The sequence below is a fragment of the Passer domesticus genome, chromosome 24, assembly GCF_036417665.1.
Source record: "Passer domesticus isolate bPasDom1 chromosome 24, bPasDom1.hap1, whole genome shotgun sequence".
In the NCBI taxonomy this organism is placed as follows: domain Eukaryota; kingdom Metazoa; phylum Chordata; class Aves; order Passeriformes; family Passeridae; genus Passer; species Passer domesticus.
Window position 1 is genome coordinate 6,014,357 of NC_087497.1, and position 20,320 is coordinate 6,034,676.

The following is a 20,320-nucleotide window of genomic DNA, read 5'->3' on the forward strand; positions in this document are numbered from 1 at the left end:
GAGAGGCACAGGCTGAGGTTTGGACAGGGGGAGACCCTCCCCCTGCAGCCGGGGATGTTTCAGGAGGGGTTTGGAAGCTGAGCCCAGAGGTTTCTGTGCTCAGCCCGGGTGGGACAGCACAGCCCTGTCCCCCCTCACAGCAAGGTGCAGGAGGCACAGGGGCCCTGCACGGCTGGGGGCTGGCCAGGGGGTGTCTGGGAGCAGGGGGTGCCCCAGGGTGACCAGTCTGGGTTCCTGTGGCCGCTCTGGTGTCCCACAGAGGAGCTCAGCAGAACTGGGGTGCGCTGGCCCTGCCTGTGGAGCTGCTTCTGCTGAGACGTGACCTCTGTGAGACCCGAGCCAAAAGGGAAACTGGAGTTCCCTGTCTGACCCCAGCAGCCAGGCCCTGTCCCAGGCAGCTGCCAGACCCTCCTGCGAGGGGGAACACGCCGTCCTGTCCCCACAGGGAGGGACAGACGGACAGACCCACAGCCCCGGCTCAGCCTGGCCTGGGGCGAGGTTTGCCCGTGGCAGGGATGGGGCTGGGCTGTGGGATCGTGTTCCCCAAGGGTCACTTTCTCTCCTCACCTCCAACTTCCCCAAAGGGAACTTTCCACGGCAGAGCCCAGCCCAGCTCCCTCAGCACATCCCTGGCCACTGCTGGGTGTGTGGGTGCTGCCCTGCCCCAGATCTTGCTCACAGGGGCACTGCCACCTGCTCTGTACCCAGAATCACCCCAACATTTCAGGCACTGAGGGAACAGCGCTGGAAATGCTCCTTGGGCAGCACCTCCAGCCAATGCAGGGCTTGGGTTTTGGATTTCCCACCCCACCAGGAGGGCAGTGAGAAGCACCGCGACTTTCCAAGGCAAGGCACGGCTCGGGGCAGCGTTTTCCTGTGGCAGCAGCGCTTTGCTCAGCACGTGCAGGAGGATTTCCCTGCTCCTTGGAGCTCTGCCCGGGAGCCTTTCCGTGACAGAGCTGCTCCGAGCTCCTCTCCCTGCAATCAGAGCTCAGACCCTGTTTTTTTTTTCTGTGCCCCTTGTGCTTTTCTCGCCGTCATGTGCCTTTCGGTTCCTCTTTTCACCTTCCAGACGTTTCCCCTTTTTCTTTCCTTTGGAATTTTTTTTTAATTTCTCCCCTGTCGCGTTTTGGGCTCGGAGGGCTCTGTCCCTGCCCGGGGGTTTGGCAGTGCTGGGCTCCAGGGAAGGTCTCCCCAGGAGCCCCATGAAATCCCTCCCGTGGGGAACGGACAGGCTGGAGGTGTCTCCAGCAGGGAGAGCCCTCATTCCCGGCAGGACCCGGCAGAGGAGGCGTCACTCCTCCCTAAAACTCCTCCGAAAGCCCCTGAGAGGGAGAAACTGCCGTGAACTCGAGCAGCTCTGAACAAAGCCCAGCGTTTGCAGTTGTGCTCTGCACCTTTGGGCGTTCTCGGAGGAGATGGGGTGTCCTTAGGTGCTCCGTAACCTTTGCATGAATGGCTCCTTTTCTCGGCATAAGCACATTCTTGCAGGAGTGTCGGGCTTTCATTCTGCTCTGCCCCAACCCTCGGACTCCTCTGTTCACTTGTTTAAATCAAGCATAAAGCTCTAACTGTTCTTTGAATATTTATGACCAGTTTTTATCTCATGCCATGCATACAAAACATACTTGATTCCTTTCCTAAAAGTTTTTTCAAGTGCAAAGTTTTAAAAACATGTGGCTTTTATTGCAGGCAGGAATGAATAACAGCATTCCACCCATAACCACATTAAATGGAACAGTAATATTCATATGCGTAAGGGCAAAAGCTGCCTTGTTTCCTATTTGCAGCCCAACTCTGAAATTAATTAAGAACTAAGAGGATCTGACAGTCATTAGGATCCTTTAGGAAGGAGTGGAAGCGGCAGATGGGACCCACGCTCCCGTGCTATCAATAGCGCCGAGGATGCTCCGTGCTCCTCCTGGCGGGGCGGCCGCGGCCGGGCCAGGGCCCCGAGCGGTGAAGGATGAAGGACGGCGATGAAGAATGGCACTTTCGTGACTTCACAGCCGCAGCGCTCACGTCAATCGCACTCGTGCTCCCGAGCCGCTTTGGCAGCCTTTGAAAGCCCCGTGTGCTCCCGGGGCGCGGCCCCGGTGTCCCGGGAGGGACAGATCCCCCGAGGGCAGCGGGATGGCTCCCGGATCCCCCGAGGGCAGCGGGATCGCTCCCGGATCCCCCGAGGGCAGCGGGATCGCTCCCGGATCCCCCGAGGGCAGCGGGATCGCTCCCGGATCCCCCGAGCCAGCCCGGAGCGGGGTGGGCAGTGTCCCCTGGGGATGGCACAAGACCCGCAGGGCTCAGCTGGGCACGGGTGGCAGCACGGGCAAGCCCAAAGCTGCGGGAGTGTCACTGATGGAGATTTCCCCAGCGCAGCCTTTGTAGGCACTCGGGTGCTGCCGAACGACCCCGGCCCCCGGCAGCCCGGTGGGAATCTCTGATTTTCCCTGCTGAGAGCACCCCAAACTCCGGCTGAAGCCTCGCTCCTGCTCTGCTGCTGCCCCAGGCGAGGATCTCAGCGCCAGAGCGTCCAAACTCGAGGTGGGACGGGGCAGCTGCGGCTCCCGGGGCTGTCCTGGCTCAGGACCCCGCCTCCAGCAGCATCCCTGGGCCTGGGGCTGAGCAGGGACCCCCCTGCGGCATCCCCGAGCCCGGGGCAGCCCCCGGAGCCGTCCTGGATCCGCTCTGGAGCTGCTCCCTGCCCAGGAGGAGATTTCCCTGATTTATGTCGGGGCAGCCGCTGCCCTTTCTTTCCTCCGCCGGTTTCCCCTCGTTCCTCCCGCTGAGCCCCGCAGCTTCCTCCCGCAGGAGCCGCTGCCCCAGCGCCCCGGGGGAGCAGGGACACTCAGGGGTTAAAAACTGCCACCACCGTGCGCCCCATCGGCCCCGGCATCTGCTGTTTGATTTATGAATGAACTGCACGCTCCCTCGCTGCGTGCTGCTCTCAGATCCCCTTCCCTGGGCTACAAACCAGATCCAGACACCCGCCTGGCCCTACTGAGCGCCGGGCTCCTGAGAGTTTGCGATGAATTTTTAATAGAAAGCTTCCTCTGAGCCTCTGCTCTCGCTGCTCTGCCGCCGAAACGAGCGGCTCTGCTGCTAAAAGAGCAGCTCAAACGAATTAAAAACTACAGAGGAGCCTGCAAGGGAAGTAATCCCAGCGAGGAATGATTTAAAGAGCTGCTGACCTCCCCGCGATGCGAACAGTAGCTTTTGAGTGTTTGTAAAGAGGCCCATGCAAATCCCGGGGCTGATACTCGATTAACCTCCTCGGGAGCGCGGGGAGGGCGGCGTTGGGATAATCCCCACGTGTCGACATCTCCTGGTTTGCGGAGGACCAGAGCAGCTGCATCCTGCTGTGTTGGAAAAGCAGAATTCAAATGAAAACTCCTTCCTCCTCCTCCTCGGGCACAGCCCCGCGGGTGCCCGGAGCTCTGGGGTGGCTTTGCTCGGCCGGACACCCCTGGCAGGAGCAGCCACGGGGTTGATTCTGCCCCTCGGAAGGTCCCCAGACAGCTCTGGGCTTGTGGGCAGCCTGGCTTGTCGCAGCTCTGCGGTTTGGGGCTCATCTTCGTCCTGCTGCGAGTCAGCAGCTGCGTGCAGGGCCCTGCTGTGGTTGTGGGGTGAGGCTGCACCCCGACACCCCGCGGGGACAGCAGGGCGGGGGGAGGCAGAGGATTTGGGGGAGGCGGCAGGTACCCAGCACACCTGGGGCTGCAGCTGGGGGCGGCTCGGCTTGGAGGAATCCAGGTGATGCCTCCAGCGCCAACAGGCGGCTCCCGGTGTGAAAAAAAGGGATCGGAGGAATGTGTGTGACACAGGCACCGGACGGAGCGGGGAAGACAGAGACCCACCGGTCCTGCGGCAGGGACCCGGCCCCAAATCACCCCAAAGGGGCTCCCCCTGCCCGTGTGGGACCCCGGGGGGCGACAGGTGACACCGGAGCGGGCACAGAGCGGGGGCAGCCCCGGGGGGCGGGAAGGGGCAGGAGAAGCAGGGGGAAGGGGCAAGGGAAGCACCGGGGCGGGCGGTGTCGGGATGGTGCCGGGGTGTAAGCATCCCATCCCGTCCATCCCATCCCATCCCGTCCCGTCCCGTCCCGGCGGATCCCCGGTGCCAACCCGCGGCCGCTCGGCGGAACTGCAGCCTCGCCCCGCGTGCCCCCCGTTCGCCCCTCCGCGCCCCCCCGGCGGTACCGGGGGGCACCGGGAGGGGCCGAGCCCGACCCCCGGCAAACCCCGGCCCCGCCCGCCGCCCTGCCCCCGCCCCGGGGTTCTGCGGGTTCCTCCCGCTGGCCAACGGGGGGTGAAAAGTAGAACTGAACCGGCGGCCGCTTTCACCTAAAAAGGGCAGAATTTGAGCGCCGGTAGCGCCGGGGGCCGGCCCGACCCGCGGGGCTCGGGGCTGCTCCCGGTGCGGATCCCGGTGCGGATCCCGGTGCTTGCCGCGGTGTAACGGGAGCTGCGGGCCGGGAGCCGCCGCTCCTCGGTTAAAAATAATATGTATTTATTGTTGTTGGAGGAGCACCGGGGATTCCGGGGCTGGCAGAGCCCGGCCCGGGCTCGCCCCTCGAGGCCCGCGGAGGAAGATGGTTCATTAGCGAGCGAAAGGAGGATTTTCTGGTGTCGGGCTTTATTTTGGCTTGTTTTAAAGAAATTTGCGTTTCAAACCGGGCAGAGCGGAGCCGGGAACGCCGCGGCCCGGCCGGCTCCTGTCGGGTCTGCAAACACCGTAGGACCGAGCCGGCACCGGGAAACACCCGGGGAGCAGCGCGGGCACAGCAACCTCCTCATCCTCCTCCTCCTCCTCCTCTGCCCCGGTTCTGTCCCCGCCCGCCCCGCGGTCCGGGGCACCCGCGGGGCGCAGGGAGCCGCCGCCTCCGTTGTGTTCGTTCCCGCAGAACCGGTGGCTTCGCCACGAATTTTCTCGCCGGCGGATCCCGGCCGGAGCCGCCGGCCCTGCCCGCAGCCGCAGCCCCGGCGGAGCTGCCGGGGGCACCGGGGGCTGCGGGCGGCCCGAGACCGCCGGCGATGAGGCGGCTCACGGCTTTAGGGAGGGCAGGAGGAGGAGGTTTGGGAAGGGCGGTTTGCAGCGCAGCCCGAGAGGCGAATCCCCCGCCGGGGACGCGAGTGCCGGTGCTGCCCGTGGAGCACCGCGGTCCCGGCACCGCGGGGAGGGCGCGGGCGGCGGCGGGGCCGGGCTGTGTCCTCAGCCGCTCCGGCCCCAGACCGGCCCCGCCGCACCCCAAACTTCCCCGGTGGCGGCGGCGGCTCCGGCCCCAGACCGGCCCCGCCGCACCCCAAACTTCCCCGGTGTCGGCGGCCAGAAACCACCGGAGCCCCGACGTGCGCCGCGGGGGCGTGTCCTGCGCAGACCACGCCCTTTTCGCCATAACCACACCCACTCATGTACTAACCACGCCCCTCTGTGCATAACCACGCCCTCCATACCTCGGCGGAGCGCTGGTGGGCGTGGCCAGGGCGCATCGCGGGGCTGCCATTGGCGGAGCGGCCCGTCCGTCACGGCCGCCCCGCCCCGCCGGGGCCGGCAGTAAATACGGTACCGGGCGGCGCGGCGGGGCCGGCAGCGGGGCTCGGGCTGGGCACGGGAGCCGGCACCGGGAGCGGCAGCGGGGCTCGGCCTCAGGGAGCCGGCAGCGGGGCTCGGGCTCAGGCTCGGCACCGGGAGCGGCACCGGGAGCGGCACCGGCACCGGCACCCGGCACGCAGCGCACCCACCGGCGGCCAGCCCCGGAGCCGCGCGGGACCCCCTCCCCCGCGCCGCCCCGCCGAGCACGGCGCTCCGCCGGCACGGAGCGAGGCAGCGCGGGGCTCGGCCGCCCCCGCCGCCCCCGCCGCCCGCCCAGCCCTGCCGGGTGCCCGCCCGTCCCGCCCGGCTCCCCGACGCCCGCCGTTGTGATGCGTATTCCCGTAGACCCGAGCACCAGCAGGCGCTTCACTCCCCCGTCCACGGCCTTCCCCTGCGGTAAGATGGGCGAGAACAGCGGCGCGCTGGCGGCGCCGGCGGCGGGCGGCCGCGCTCGGCCCGAGGTGCGCTCCGTCGTGGATGTCCTGGCCGACCACGCCGGCGAGCTGGTGCGCACCGACAGCCCCAACTTCTTGTGCTCGGTGCTGCCGTCGCACTGGAGGTGCAACAAGACGCTGCCCGTCGCCTTCAAGGTGAGTGCCGAGCCCCGACGGGGCCCGCTCGCCCTTTGCCCTCCGCCCCTTTCGCTTGGAACCGCTCCCGACATCGCCGGGTTATTATTTTTAATCAAACAGCCCGGTTTATTATTTTTAATCAAGTCTCCGCATTGCCCCGCGGTCACGGCATCTTAGATATTCCGTACAGTTAGGAGCTCTCAGGCAACTTTGAAGTTTAATGAGCTGGAGGTTAATTACCTTCCTGGGAGAGGGAGAGCGAGGCGGGGAAGGCAGATCTAATCTGCCAGAAGCCGAGCGAAGAGCTGAAGCCCCGGTGCCGGGCTCCCGGGGCAGCCCGGGCTGGGCATCCCCGGGGAAGCCGAGCCGGAGCCGGGGCTGGGCGAGGGGAGCGGGGCCCGGAGGGTTCGGGGGCTCAGACCGGGCTGCCCCGCTCCCCGGCAGGGCTGAGCGCCTTTCCCCGGGCCCGGCGCTGCGCGGCCTCGCTCGCTTTATTTTGATCCCGAATCCAACAAAATAAACGCACGGATTCCTCCGACGGGGCCGAGGGTGGGCTGAGCCCCCCCTCACCCCCTCCCCGCGGACCCCCCGTCTGCTTTTAACCCTTTTCGGACTCTTTTCCCCTTCCCCCTCGGCTTTTCTCGGGGGCTCGGGCTGCTTTTGGTTTTGCTTTGGGTTGGGTTTTTTTGTTGCGCGGGTTTGGGGGGGAAGCGCAGCGCAGGTTGGCTCCGGGGGAGGCGGATTGGAGCCTGAAATGCTCTGGCCCTGCCCTAGGTCGTGGCGCTCGGAGATGTCCCCGATGGCACCGTGGTCACGGTGATGGCGGGGAACGACGAGAATTACTCGGCGGAGCTGCGCAACGCCTCTGCCGTGATGAAAAACCAAGTAGCGAGATTTAACGACCTCAGATTTGTTGGGAGAAGCGGCAGGGGTAGGTACCGGCCAGGAAATGGTTGGCCTTTTTATTTTTTTTTTTTTTATTTTTTTAGGGGAAAAAAAAGAAAAAAGTTTCTCTCCTTTCTCGTTATTTTATTATTATATTTTACAGTTCTTACTTTATATTTAAATTTTATTCTGTTCGTTTATTTTTTTATTGTTATTTTTCTATTTTATTCTATATTATATTTTATTCCAACTGTGGTTTCGTTGCCGGGAGAAGCTCCCCGGCCCCAGAGAGGTTCCCGAGGATGGAAGGGATGCGGGAAGGATGCGGGAGGGATGCGGGAGCAGCCCCGGCAGCTCTGCCTCGCTCCTCCCAGGGCTTCTGCTCTGCCGAGGTGTCGGGAATGGGCGGTGCAGATGAAAAAGAAATTAAAATACAGACATAAACATATCTAAATATCTATAAATCCATCTAAACGCAAACAAGGCGGCCCCAGCCCGAGCCTTCCCCGATTTCTCCCATCGCGCAGCGGCGGGCGCTCGGTGAGCAAACCCCACCTGGCAGCTCGGCTTTAAATAGCGAAAATCGAGAGTTTGAAGTGAAATAATAACGCGGAGCTGGGTCTGGAGGGAGCTGCGGCTGCTCGGGGCGGATTTTGCTCCTTTCCCCCCCCGCTCGTGGCAGGGAAAGGCAGGAGGGCGATTTGGCTTCCCGGCTTTTCCAAACAAACCCGTCCGTGCCACCCGAGCAGAGGGAAATGAAAGCCCTGGAAATGTCGCACACGGAGCCCTGCCTGCCCTCCCTCCCCGTACCTGCTTCCGAGGGTAAAAATAGAATTGCAGCATTTCATGGCCAGTGAACGCTGCAGATCGAAGCGCTCCATTTGAGCCCAAATAAGAAGTTTTTATTTTAATGGCCATATGGCAGCACTTTCTCAAAGGCTTCAAATGTATACACACAGTGTCAGATATATTTTGACTTCTCCGCATTAATTAAAAGCAGTGATGTTAGGAATTATTTGCATGTAATAACTGTTTACTTGTTCCTCTTTATGAAACTTGAATAGTTTACATTCTTTCATACATTTCCTTTTTCCTGTTGGCTCCTTCTCCATGTTGCAGTTTCTTTAAAACTCTCCACTTAACTGGTTGCAGGTTGATGGATGGAAAATGTTTTTCTTTTATGAATTAAGCTTTCATTTCTGTAATCAATTATTCTCTTAAGCTCTTTTCTTTCTGGTTGGGCTTTTTTCCTTTTTTTTTTTTTTTTTTTTTCTTCATCCTCGCGCAAATTTCCAAACTGAGCGCAACCCAATCTCAGCGTGACTCTTGAATTCATTATTAACTTGCTTCCTCTGCACTCTCGAGCTCGGAATGAGCAGGAGTTGGGGCTCATAAAGCTCCGGGTGAATAAACTCCTTCCCCGGGCACGGCACCTCCGCTGCCTCTAACGGGCGGGACTCGAGCGCTAATTATTTTAATTTATTTTTTTAACATATTCGTGTGGGGTGAGGCTTTGTCACACTCAGAGAGGAGCAGCCCCAGCGGGGCTCCGTGGGTTTTTCTCGCCGTGTTAAAGGTGGTTTTCACTCTTTCTCTGCACGGGGCTCTCTCAGAGCGATTCGCTGTGAAAAAATCGCCCCTATTGAATTTTTATTCCGGGTGTCACACTCGCTCTGCCTTGCTTGGCTCCAGCCCTGACAGCCCGGTGCTGCTTTCATTTATTCTGGCAGGAATTTGGAGCCGCTGTGGAATATTTCCCCGTGTGTGTACAAATGTTTGTGTAAATCCGAAGCGAGGACGTGTGGATCCGTAAACACGGATCCTGCCCCAGCCCTGCCGAGCTGCAGGAGCCTGGAAAAGCCGGGCAGCCCGGCTCTCCTTGGGAAAACACCCCTTGAAACGAGCCCGATTTGGGTATTTTTAGCAATAAGGTGTCAGGGATTATTCCCCGGCGCTGTGAGCTGCGAAGAGCCGCTCTCAACTCCTCCCCAAAAAAAAAAAAAAAAATTCCCATCTCCATGTGCAAGACAAAGATTTAAAAAAAAAAAAATCAGATTTTTTTTTACTCAGATTGAGCTGTATAAAATGAAAATTATCCCAGCCTGTTCTCCCAGCTGGAATCCCCCCCCGGGGCTCTCAAAGCCGCCCGAGAGCCGCGGTCCAGCCCCGGGAAGCGGAGCCGGGGCACGCTGGGGATGAGAAACCCCAGGCCGGCTTCCTGAGAAGGCGGGAAGTGACTAAAAGTGATGCTGGGGCACAATCGTCATTTTCGGTTCAGGGCAGGGTTTTTGAGAGAGGCAGAACCGGCCCGGGCCGGGTTTGTGTTTGCAGCGAGGGACTCCGGGCCAGGGAGGTTGTGTCAGGTGGAGAATAAAATATTCAAGATTATAATAATAATAATAATAATAAATAAATCACTATTAATGCAGTGTAAACAGGAGGTGCCGGGCTCGGGTCTGGGGTTCTGTGCCTCACAGCCGGGTTTTGCCGCAGGCTGCCTGCAAGCCCTTCAAATTCCCTAAATCATCGCTTCTCATCAAATTCCCTAAATCATCGCTCCTCATCAAATTCCCCAAATAATCACTCGTTATCAAATCCCCTAAACAATCGCTCCTCATCCTCCTCAGCCCGTGCTCTGGCTCTGTTTTACCCTCAAACCCTCGGTGCTGGTTGTTTTTTCCGCGATCCTCCGCGGGCTCAGCCCGTCCCTGCAGGTTGGCAGCAGGGGCTGCATCCTCGGGGATTCAGAATGGAATAATTCCATTTCTTTTGCCCTCCCAAAGGCTTCTCTCTGTGCAGAAAATGAGCTGCAGGTCTGTGCGTTGTTCTGTCCCGGTTTGAAAGCCGGGGCGAGGCGGGGTTGGTGATTTCTCTCGCCTTTAGGACCCGCATTCCCTCCTCTCCGTGCTCCCTGGAGCAGCTGTCCCACCTGCGATAATTCCAGGATGTTCTCCAGAGGAGAAAATTTCTTTTTTTCCGTTTATTCTTTTTTTTTTTTCCTCCTATCTGGATAAATCCTGTTTTGTTTTTTCTCTGGGTATTCTCAGGTCCGACCCTGTCGAGAGACGATGGTCGGGATCTGAAAACCCCCGATTGCTCCAGGGGAAAAGGGAAAGGAGGTGGTTCCTTACTGCTTTTATGTGTGGAATAAAGGCAGGAGGAGCAGAAATGCATCACACCGAGGTTTAGAGCTGCTGCCCTGCCGGGGCTCAGACCTCTGGTGCCTTTGGAATCCCGCAGGGATCGCTGCTGGGGCTGGGTCACGGTGGTTTGTGCAGCCTCCTTCCTCCAGCCGAGGGTTTCCTGAATTTGGGGAGCCTGAGGGAGAGCTGAGGCCCTTCCTGGGGGTTTCTGTTCTCTCACAGCCTCACCCGGACCGGACATCCAACCCAGCCAGGCCAGGGAGAGGGGCTGGGGTGAGGCTGCGGGAGGTGAAGGGTTTGGGGTCAGGGTTGGTGACACCCTCTGTGATGACAAAGACATTGTCAGGCTGTGGGTGGAAACTTGTTCTGCTGGGGCAACGGGGGCTCTCCTTGCAAAATTTGGCACTTTTTAAAAAATTATTTTTTATTTGCTTAAAAAGTGACAGGTTGGTGCTTCAAAAGCACCTCTGGAACCCTCCCCGGGGGTATCCAAAACCCTTTCCCGGCAGCAGATTCCTGCTCTCCGGGCAGGGCTGGGAGAGGGGACAGTCCCTGCGGAGCTCTCTGTCTGCTGGCCGGATTCAGTTCCCATTTTGCAGTTCCCGGTTTTTGGCTCTCCCGTGGGTGCCCTCACGGCCGAGGCCGAGCTCAGCTCCCTCCAGGTGGGAACAGCACAGGGAGCAGCCCTGATCCCCTGGGGCTGCTCCCGGCTCATCCCAAGGGAGCATCCCAAGGGAGCATCCCAAGGGCCCGGCTGCCCGGAGCGGATCCCGCATCCAGCGCTCCTCCAGGGCCGGTCACCCCAGAAAAGGGGAAGCGTCCGAGAGGGAAAACCCCAGGAGGTGCCCTGGACGGAGGGGCCGATACCGGGACAGGGCAGGCCAGGGGGAAGAGTGACTTTTCCGTGCGGGAAGGCCCCGGCTCCGCTCTGGAGCGGCTCCAGGGCGATCGCGGCTCGTTAAATTCAATGATGTGTGCGGGATCCCTCCCGCAGCAGCCTCTCCCTCCCACAAGAGCTGAACCCATGTGGGATCCTCACTTCTGTTCGGTTTTTTTTCCCCTCCCTCCCCACCCTCCTTAGGGAAAAGCTTCACCCTGACCATCACCGTGTTCACCAACCCCACGCAAGTGGCCACCTACCACCGAGCCATCAAGGTGACCGTGGACGGACCCCGCGAGCCCCGCAGTAAGTGAGGGGCTGGCCTTGGGGTTTGGCAGCTCTGGGAACTGTGGGGAGGGGGTGCAGCCTCCGAGCTCTCCGTGGCCGTGGGATGCAGCACACGGGGCTCAGGGGTGGCGTTGGGGTGGCACCGATGGCTGCTCGGGTTTTCCCGAGTGTCCCTCCCTCCCTGCCGGCCTCCTGCCGCATATCCCATCGCGGAGGGATGGTTTACAGCTCCTTAACCCATCTTGGAGGGATAATGTCACAGCTCCAGGTTGGGATGTTGGGAAAACTCTTTGACCCATCGAGGAGGGATGGTTTATAGTTCCCTGACCCATCTTGGAGGGATAATTTCACAGCTCCAGGTGAAATTATGGCAGAACTCTTTGGCCCATCGCGGAGGGGTGGTTTACAGCTCCCTGACCCGTCTGGGAGGGATAATTTCACAGCTCAAAACTGGAATTTTGGGAAAACTCTTTGGCCCATCACGGAGGGATGGTTTATAGCTCCCTAACCCATCTTGGAGGGACAATTTCACAGCTCCACACTGGGATTTTGGGAGAACTCTTTGGGCTTCCATGGCAAAAGCACGCAGGGCCCAGCCTGGCGCTGCACAGCGGGGCTTGGGGGGTTATAAACCCGAGATCTGTGCTCGGCTTCGGGGGCTGATCGCTGGCGATTAAAATAAAAGCGGTGCAGGTTCCCTGGGCGCTGAGGCGGTGTCTGCCCTGGCACCGAGCTCCTTCCCCTCGCCCTCGCGGTGGTTTCGCTTTCGGGCTGTCAAAGGCTGGGGCTGGCAGCGGCCGGGGGCTGAGCCTGGAGAAACCAGAGACACTCTGCGACCGCAGCAGCGTCTCTGCGGTGCTGGGGAGGCTCTCCCGGGGGCAGGATGGTGCCTCGTGGTTGAGGGAGGCTCCGGGAGCTGCCCTGCCCGGGCTGCCTCTCGGCGTCGGGCTGCTCGCAGCTGCCCGCAGGAGTTTCCTCTCGCCACGAGGATTTCTTGCCCTGTGGGACCCCCCTGTGTGGGGGGATGCTGTCCCTGGGGGGCTCCGGCCTTCCTGCTGGCTCAGCACCACGCCGGGACTATAAAGCCGAGTTTGTTCCCTTTGCGTGCCAGGCTGCAGTGCCCACACGGGGGGAAGCGGTTTGATCCTTCCAAAAACGCCTTCAAAAACATTTGCTGTTGATGCTGTCGCTGCGCCCTTGATGTCAGGCCAGGTGGAGGCTGTTGCCTCGGCCAGGGGGTTTCATTTGCATCGGGCTTTGCAGGATTTTCCCCCCTCCTTGATTTTATTTTGGAGCCCGTCGAGGATGGATTTAGAGGCTGGAATGCAGGAAATCCAACGCTGCTGTTGTGGGTTTGTTTTTTTTTAAAGCCAGAAACATCAGGCAGGTCCCTGGTGTGGGGCACCTGTGGGTCGTGGTGGGTGCTGGGGTTCAGCCCCAGGGCTGGGCAGGGAATTTCACAACTCTGCCAGGAGTGTCAGGAATAGAAACCAACCCTCCTGACTGCTGGCTCAGCCCCTTATCAGCTGCATCAGATCGCCTTTCTAATAATAATAATAATAATAATCATCATCATCATCCTCATCATCAGGAATACATAAATAATAATACAAGGTGAGATAGTTGCTACTCTCGGAGCTCGGTTTGGCCTCCCCGACAGCCAAACCCTGGTGAATCACACCTGCTCCTCCTGAATTTCAGCATTTCACCCCAGAGCTCCCCGTCCCTCACTGCAGTTTTCTGATACGGAGGCCCTGGCAGTCAGGGGATGGAGCAGCTTGTCCTGCTCTGCTCTGGGACACGGCCCAGCTGCAAGGGCAGCGTTTTTCTGGGGTTTTCTTTTTGGTTTTGTGGTGATTTCTGGACCTCGAATTGTGCTGGAAGTGTTGGCTCCTTGAGGAGATCTGTGTGGGGGTTATTTGCTGCTTGTGCCTTTGCCTCGTGTGGCCCCCAGAGGTTGATCTCTCCCCCATTCCTGCACCCCCCAACCCATAAATCTCTGATGGAAAAGGTTTAGACCCAGTTGTGGCTATTTTGGAATTTTTTTTCAGGGAATCATAGATTTATTGGTCATGTTTTGGCTCCCAGTTTGACCCTGAGGCTTGAACTCATGGTTGATGAATTTCCAATGGGAAAAAAACATTTTAAAAATAATTCCTTTCTTGCCACACTTTCGAATGAATACAACAATTAAAAAAAAAAAAAAAAAGAAATAACCTTTCTCCCCTTCCTGCTCTGCAGCAACCCTGGGTGTGGAAAGAGCAGCTGTAAAATGATCCTGGAAAGCCGAGCTGCTTTCCCTGGTTCACCTGCCACTGGGTGGCTCCCGGGCACCCTGGCAGTGCCACCATTGGCATCTGGGGTGGCATTGGGGCTGGCACAGCCCTGGTGATCCCCACCTTGGGCCAAACACCGAGGCTGGGGCTGCTCTGCCTCGTTTGGCTGTGGGAGGTGAGAGCTGCCGGCAGGAACTGCAATTTTTATTTCTATGTATACATACTGTATACACTTTTTAACATGTGTGTATATATGTGTGGGCACAAAAATAGATGGAATTTTTTTCTTCTTTTTGGCTTCAAAAGACGGGCCGTGGTGTGTAGTGTGAGGATGAGCACTGGGCAGGGCTGGAGGCTGATGTGGGGCTGGTGGAGAGGACAAAACCCATCCTTAATGTGGAAAGAATTGGCCATTTGTCTTGGTACCCTGGGAAAGGCCCGGGCAGCGTCTTCTCAGCTGCAGCAGAATCCCTCCAGCCAGCGTCCTTGTGGGGTTTGGGGCCAGCCTGTGGCTGGGCTCCACCTCTGGCCATCCCATTCATCCTCCAGCCCTGGCCCATCGCTTCATCTCAGCCCTTGAGCGAGGCTTTCAACTCCGCCCGAGCCCAGATCAGACTCTGAGGAGTCTGAGGGCCCGTGGGGGTGGCTGGGAAGTGCGGGGTGAGGGCAGAGCCTGCCGGGGCAGGGGGGCACGAGGAGGCTGCGTGGGGTCCCTGGGGTGGCACCAGCATCCCCTTCCATCCCCTCCTCAGCTGCTCCAGTGCCCCTCGCTCCCAGCTCTTTCTCCTCCTGCTCCAGCTCTCCCTGGGTTAGATCTGGACAGGAAAAAAAGGACGTTCTGTCAAGTTGGCACCTTAGCTCTAAACAAATAGCACAGCGGGTGCCAAGTGTTGACATACTCTGTACAAACAGGAAGTAATAAAATATTTGAACTTCCTGTGGAATTTCCTTCTTTTCCCCCCTTTCTGCAGCCCTGTGTTCAGCAGGAGCCCTGCTGCAGAGCCCTCTCACAGCCACGGCTGCTGCAGAATGATCCCCAGCAGGCAGAACGAGGGTGCTGAGGGGCTGGGGCTGCACAGGGGCGTTCAGCCTGTTCCTGGGGACAGGGAGCATCCCCAGGGCCTCCCTCACACCTTCTGCTGCCCGCCTTCCCTTCCCCTCCCTTTTCCTTCCTTTCCTTCCCAAGGCTCTCACCTTCTCTGCTCTCACTTTTCCTTTCTCCCTTCCAGCCCCTTTTTGCCCAGAACTCTTGTGCAAAGTCTTTTTTCCCCTTTTAGATTCCTTTTCTCCCCTCTTGGACTATATATTTTTTTATGCTACCATTCACTTTTTAACCTCTTTCCCCACTTTCTAAATCCCTTTTGGATTTAATCCTTTCTTTCTGACTCCCACCCCATTGCTGCTGTCCTAGTTGGGGAGGAAAGGGAGCCCAGGAGGATTTGTCCCCCACGGGGTCCCTGTGTCCCCACGGGGTCCCTGTGTCCCCACGGGGTCCCTGTGTCCCCCACGGGGTCCCTGTGTCCCCCCTGTTCCCTGCTCAGCCCTGTGGACGTGCTGGTTGTTGGTGCCTCCCGCCCTGTCCATTTTTGGGGTGTGCATCAGAGATTTGGTGCTTTTGGTCGCGTCCCTGCTTGGTGTGACCGCAGCAAGTGACACAAACGTGTCCCCAGCGTGGCTTGGACAGGAGGAGGGGGTTTGTGGCCCCAGCACTTCTCATCCCCTCTCCCACCTCCTCCCCGCAGCTCTTTCTGCCTGGGCCCATCCTGCCCGGCCCCAGGTTCCCTCCGTGGTGGCTTTTCCCTCCCCAGAAAAGGCTCCTGGCCCCCCCGGGCTGTGGCTGTCCCTGTCACGTCGCCAGCGGGTGGGAAGGAAGGCTTCTCACCTCCCCCGTGCGAGCGCTTCCAGGAACCGCCGCTGCTCTTCGGCTTCGGCTTCCGAGAGCCCCGGCCGGGCCAGGGCTTCCCTGCACGGGGGCTCAGAGCCCTGAGCGGGGAGAGGGGAGCTGGGGCTGCGCGGAGATTGAATGGGGGGTTTGGGGTGTGCAGAAATTGAATTAGCGGTTTGGGGTGTGCAGAAATTGAATTAGCAGTTTGGGGTGTGCAGACATGGGGACTTTGGGGTGTGCAGACATGGGGACTTTGGGGTGTGCAGACATTAAATGGGGACTTTGGGGTGTGCAGAAATTGAGTGAGCAGTTTGGGGTGTGCAGACATTAAATGGGGAGTTCGGGGTGTGCAGAAGTTAAATGGGGAGTTTGGGGTGTGCAGACATGGGGAGTTTGGGGTGTGCAGAAATTAAATGAGGAGTTTGGGGTGTGCAGACACAGGGGTTTGGGGTGTGCAGAAATTAAATGGGGACTTTGGGGTGTGCGGAAATTAAATGAGCAGTTTGGGGTGTGCAGACATGGGGAATTTGGGGTGTGCAGACATGAACAGTTTGGGATGTGCAGAAATTAAATGAGGAGTTTGGGGTGTGCAGACACAGGGGTTTGGGGTGTGCAGACATGGGGAATTTGGGGTGTGCAGACACAGGGGTTTGGGGTGTGCAGACACAGGGGTTTGGGGTGTGCAGACATGGGGAGTTTGGGGTGTGAAGAAATTAAATGGGGAGTTTGGGGTGTGCAGACATGGGGAATTTGGGGTGTGCAGGGGGTGGCACCCCCTGGTCCCTCCTGTGAAGATGTTTGTGGCATCGCTGTCCCCACAGTGCTGGTTGCCCTCACCCCATGTATTGCGAATTCTTGGCATGAATATGAGGTAAAAACCCACAAAACCATGAGAGAGATGGACTGGAAAGGGGAAATGTTGGTTTGGGAGCTCTGTGGGAAGGTTGGGATGATGTTCTCTGGGACAGCAGCCCCAGGAACCTGGAGATGGTGAAATAAAATACTCCCAATCCAGGGACACAGGGAAATTGGGATTTACTGAGAGGCAGACTAGCGTGGGTCTGCCTAAAATAGCTGAGGATGAGGAAGATGGAGCGGGGTTATGGGATGGGGGCCAAAGAGGAGCAGGGGCAAAATGATCCCTTGTTCCCATATTCCTGCGGGCGAGTTTTGCACCTCGAGGCAGAGATCCTGTGCTTTCTGCACATTCCTCCTCAGAGATTTGGGAGAATAAATTATTGGAGAGTCTTGTGCCTCTCAGAAGCTCGAGTGGAGACCCAGGACAGGGGTGTGTTGTGCCAGTATTGTCCAATTCCAGATCTTTATCTTGGCCAAAGGCTCCCTCGTGGGGCTGCGTAAAACTTGAGCTGGAGATGTTTTCTGTAATTAAAAGCAGACTCCGTGCTGAAGTGCTCCCGTGGGGTGATAGTTTTGGGTATTATTGAGGTCTTTGTTTTATTCCCCTGCTTGTCCTTAGCTAGAAATAAATACACAGACAGTTCCCAGATTGTCTGGGAATAAGAAAAAAAAAAAAAAAAAGGGGGGGGGGGAAATGGCAAAAAGAAAGAAAAAATAGAAGAAAAAAATGCAACAAAATCAATCCAAGATAATTTCAATAAATAAATGACCTCAGCTCTTCCTGAGCGGCGATTTGTCTATGTCATATTGCTGTAATCTGTTCTAATTTAATACTCAGTACTTAAAACAAGCTGATTCCCACTTCTGGAGCGCTGTTCTCATCCCTGGTGAGGAAGAGGAGGAAATCCTGAGTGGCCCTTTATGGCTTCCCTATTGCCTGAGCCCTGGCAGGGCTGAGGCTGTGGGAGGAAATTCTGTGTGCCCGTCCTGGGGCTGTGGCATCGCTCCTGCCCTGCTGTGTGCCACCCTGGGGCCATCCTCACAGTGCCCTGGGTGTTCTTGGGCTGGTGCTGCTCACAGACGTCGGGCTGGTCCCAGCTGTGCTCCAGCCTCTGCTCTTGTGGGATGGAACCTGTGCAGCTCCTGGCTGGCTGCTTCTCCCTGCTGATCCAGCCCTGCTGATCCAGCCCTGCTGGAGGAGTGGGAGGGCTTTGCTTCGTTCAGGAGCCTTTGGGGGAGCCTTGGGGCTCCTCAATTCCTGCAGGAGCCTTTGGGGGAGCCTTGGGGCTCCCCAGTTCCTGCAGGAGCCTTTGGGGGAGCCTTGGGGCTCCCCAGTTCCTGCAGGAGCCTTTGGGGGAGCCTTGGGGCTCTTTGATTCATTCAGGAGCCTTTGGGGGATCCTTGGGGCTCCTCAATTCCTGCAGGAGCCTTTGGGGGAGCCTTGGGGCTCCCCAGTTCCTGCAGGAGCCTTTGGGGGAGCCTTGGGGCTCCTCAATTCCTGCAGAAGCCTTTAGGGGAGCCTTGGGGCTCTTTGATTCATTCAGGAGCCTTTGGGGGATCCTTGAGGCTCTTTGATTCATTCAGGAGCCTTTGGGGGATCCTTAGGGCTCCTCAATTCCTGCAGGAGCCTCTGCAGATTAGTGCTGGCTCACAGGAGATGTCCCTGCCTGTTTTCCCATCTCTAACACATCTTGAAGGAAGGAAATTTCCCAGGGGGAATTTTCCCCCTCTGGGATGTCCCGTTGGGAATCAGGGCTCAGCTCCTGGGGTGGATAAAAACCCCTCAGGCACAAACCCAGCCTGGCTCTGGGTTCTGTGGTGGGGCTGTGCAAGACCCCCAGCCCCAGTGGGAGAGGGGCCATGGGGGTGTCCCAGGGGACACCAGGGAGCAGAGAATTCCCGGGCAGAGCAGGGATGAGATTTTCCTGAGAGTGCTCCAAGCGCTGGCTCTGCATCACCAGGGCCTTTGGTGCTGCAGCTCGGGGCTGTGATCCGGCCTCAAAAGGAATTGCAGAGCAGCTGGAACGATCTGGGCTCCAGTAAATGCACTCCTCCAATTATTTTATTCGTCACATGCAGTAAATTCCACCTCTCCTTTCCAATCGTCTGCTGCGTAACAACTTCACAATCATTTCACTTGAAAACCACCAGTATTTCCTAAGTGCAGCAATATTGGGAGTCAGAACAGGGAAATTATTTTTGCTTGCGTCCTACAAAGGAATCTTTGTTGGGATTGGTTGCAACACCTCCTGCTTTTGAAAGCTTTGGGAAAACCCCAGGGCACGGTTCTCGGCCGGGGTGGAAGAGGCAAAGCTGGCCCTGGGGTGGCTTTGGAAATAACTCAGAATGGAGAAATGGGCATGGGTCCTGTATTTGGGCGAGGTTAAACTGACCAGAAGGGTTTTCTGGTGGGATCTGGTGGTCACTGAGGGATGTCTGGGGGGTTAAGTTGCATTGAAGGCTTTCTCCAGGAGGATGTTGGTGGTGCTCTCTGTCGGGTTGTGTCAGGGGCTGTTCAAAGACACAGCACAAGAAATTCAAATACAAACAAGAAACTCAAATTCAAACACACAACAAAAGAAATTCCTGCTGGATCCAGCGGCACGATCCGAAGGGAGCTGTGCAGGAGGGTGAGTGGGCTGGGAGGGGATGCAGGTGGCACCAAAAAGGAATTTTTGTGAGCGTTGCAGCAAGGCCATTGGTGAGCTTTGCTCCTCCCCAAAGGAGCAGCATTTTGCCCCGTGCCTCAGTTTACCTGTCTGTGATTCCTGGCGGGCAGGAGGCTGGCAGGGAGGATTTGCAGGGTTATTAATGCAGCGTGGCCCCAGCTCCTTCGGGCAGGATTCAGGAGCTCGGGAGGACACAGCCAAGAGTCACAGATTGGAAAGGAGAGAGGGGAAAAAAAATTGCCAGTGCTAAAGGCGAGTTTCGTTTCAGGGAAGACAACAGCTAAAGGACCAGAGCTATCAACCAAAACCACAAGATCACATCAGACGTCAGGCAGGACACATCTTGTTTCTCCCTCCCGAAAGGGCTTATCAGTGCAACCAATCACTTTAATGATGTGGCGGAGGGAGGAAGAGGATTTGACTCAGAGTGAAATGAAATTGAGCTCCTAAGACCCTTCTCTTCCGCTGCCGGAGCGCAGTCACCTGTCCTGCAGGCAGGCACAGATAAATCACCTCCTGCAGCGGAAGGGGCTCAGACATGAGTTTGCATTATTTTTATTTTCTCTTACTCTTTCCAGTGTCTCTGCGTGCTGTAGTGGGAGCGGGGCAGAGAGGTGAGGAAGAGGAGGGACACGGCCAGCAGGGAGTGCCCCTGGTGCCCTCCCAGCCTCTTGGGGATGGTGGCAGTGGGATGGGAACCTCTGTGCTGGGAGGTTCCCCTTTCCAAATCAGATGTGGGAGCAGGGAACCCCTTTCCCCATGGTCAGCTCTGCTGCCTTGGCTTTGGGGAGCAGCGTTGCAGGGAGGATGAGGATGAGGATGAGGATGAGGATGAGGGTGCTGTGCAGGTGCCATCACCCTGGGGCTCCTCCTTCCAGAGCAAAGCTCAGCAGGAACTGTCATTATCCAGCGGGGTAACACCAGCCAGGCTCTGGAGATGGAGCTTGGAGCTCAGTGCTGGCACCGAGGGGATCAGTGTTCAAATGCCAGGCTCAGCTCCTGCCCTGTCTGAGGGGAAAAGCAGCGCTCAGCATCCTCAAACCTTGGGAAAATTCCAGTCTGTTCCTGAGGGCACAGGCCTGGCTGGCAAGCTGCTGCTCCCTCCCCGCAGTGCAGGGACATCTCAGCTCCATCAGCTGAACCACGGCGCGTTCCCAGCTGGTCCTCCCCATCCCGGGCACAGTGTCCTCAGCCCGTGTCACCCCGAGGAATTTGATGTGCTTGCCCTAATGGAACAGGTTGTGAACTGGGAGAAACCAGCTCTACTGGTAGGTC

The 20,320-nt window shown here is 58.2% G+C and overlaps 1 protein-coding gene across 1 annotated transcript in view; it reads left to right on the forward strand.

Moving 5' to 3' along the window:
* Nucleotides 1-5,918: 5,918 nt before the first annotated feature.
* RUNX3 (RUNX family transcription factor 3) overlaps nt 5,919-20,320 on the forward strand; it is a 34,645-nt gene continuing 20,243 nt past the window's right edge. Inside the window, exons 1-3 of the mRNA XM_064398451.1 lie at nt 5,919-6,179; nt 6,936-7,092; nt 11,271-11,375. Of these exons, the coding sequence (XP_064254521.1) occupies nt 5,919-6,179; nt 6,936-7,092; nt 11,271-11,375 (523 nt within the window). The remainder of the gene's footprint in view (nt 6,180-6,935; nt 7,093-11,270; nt 11,376-20,320) is intronic.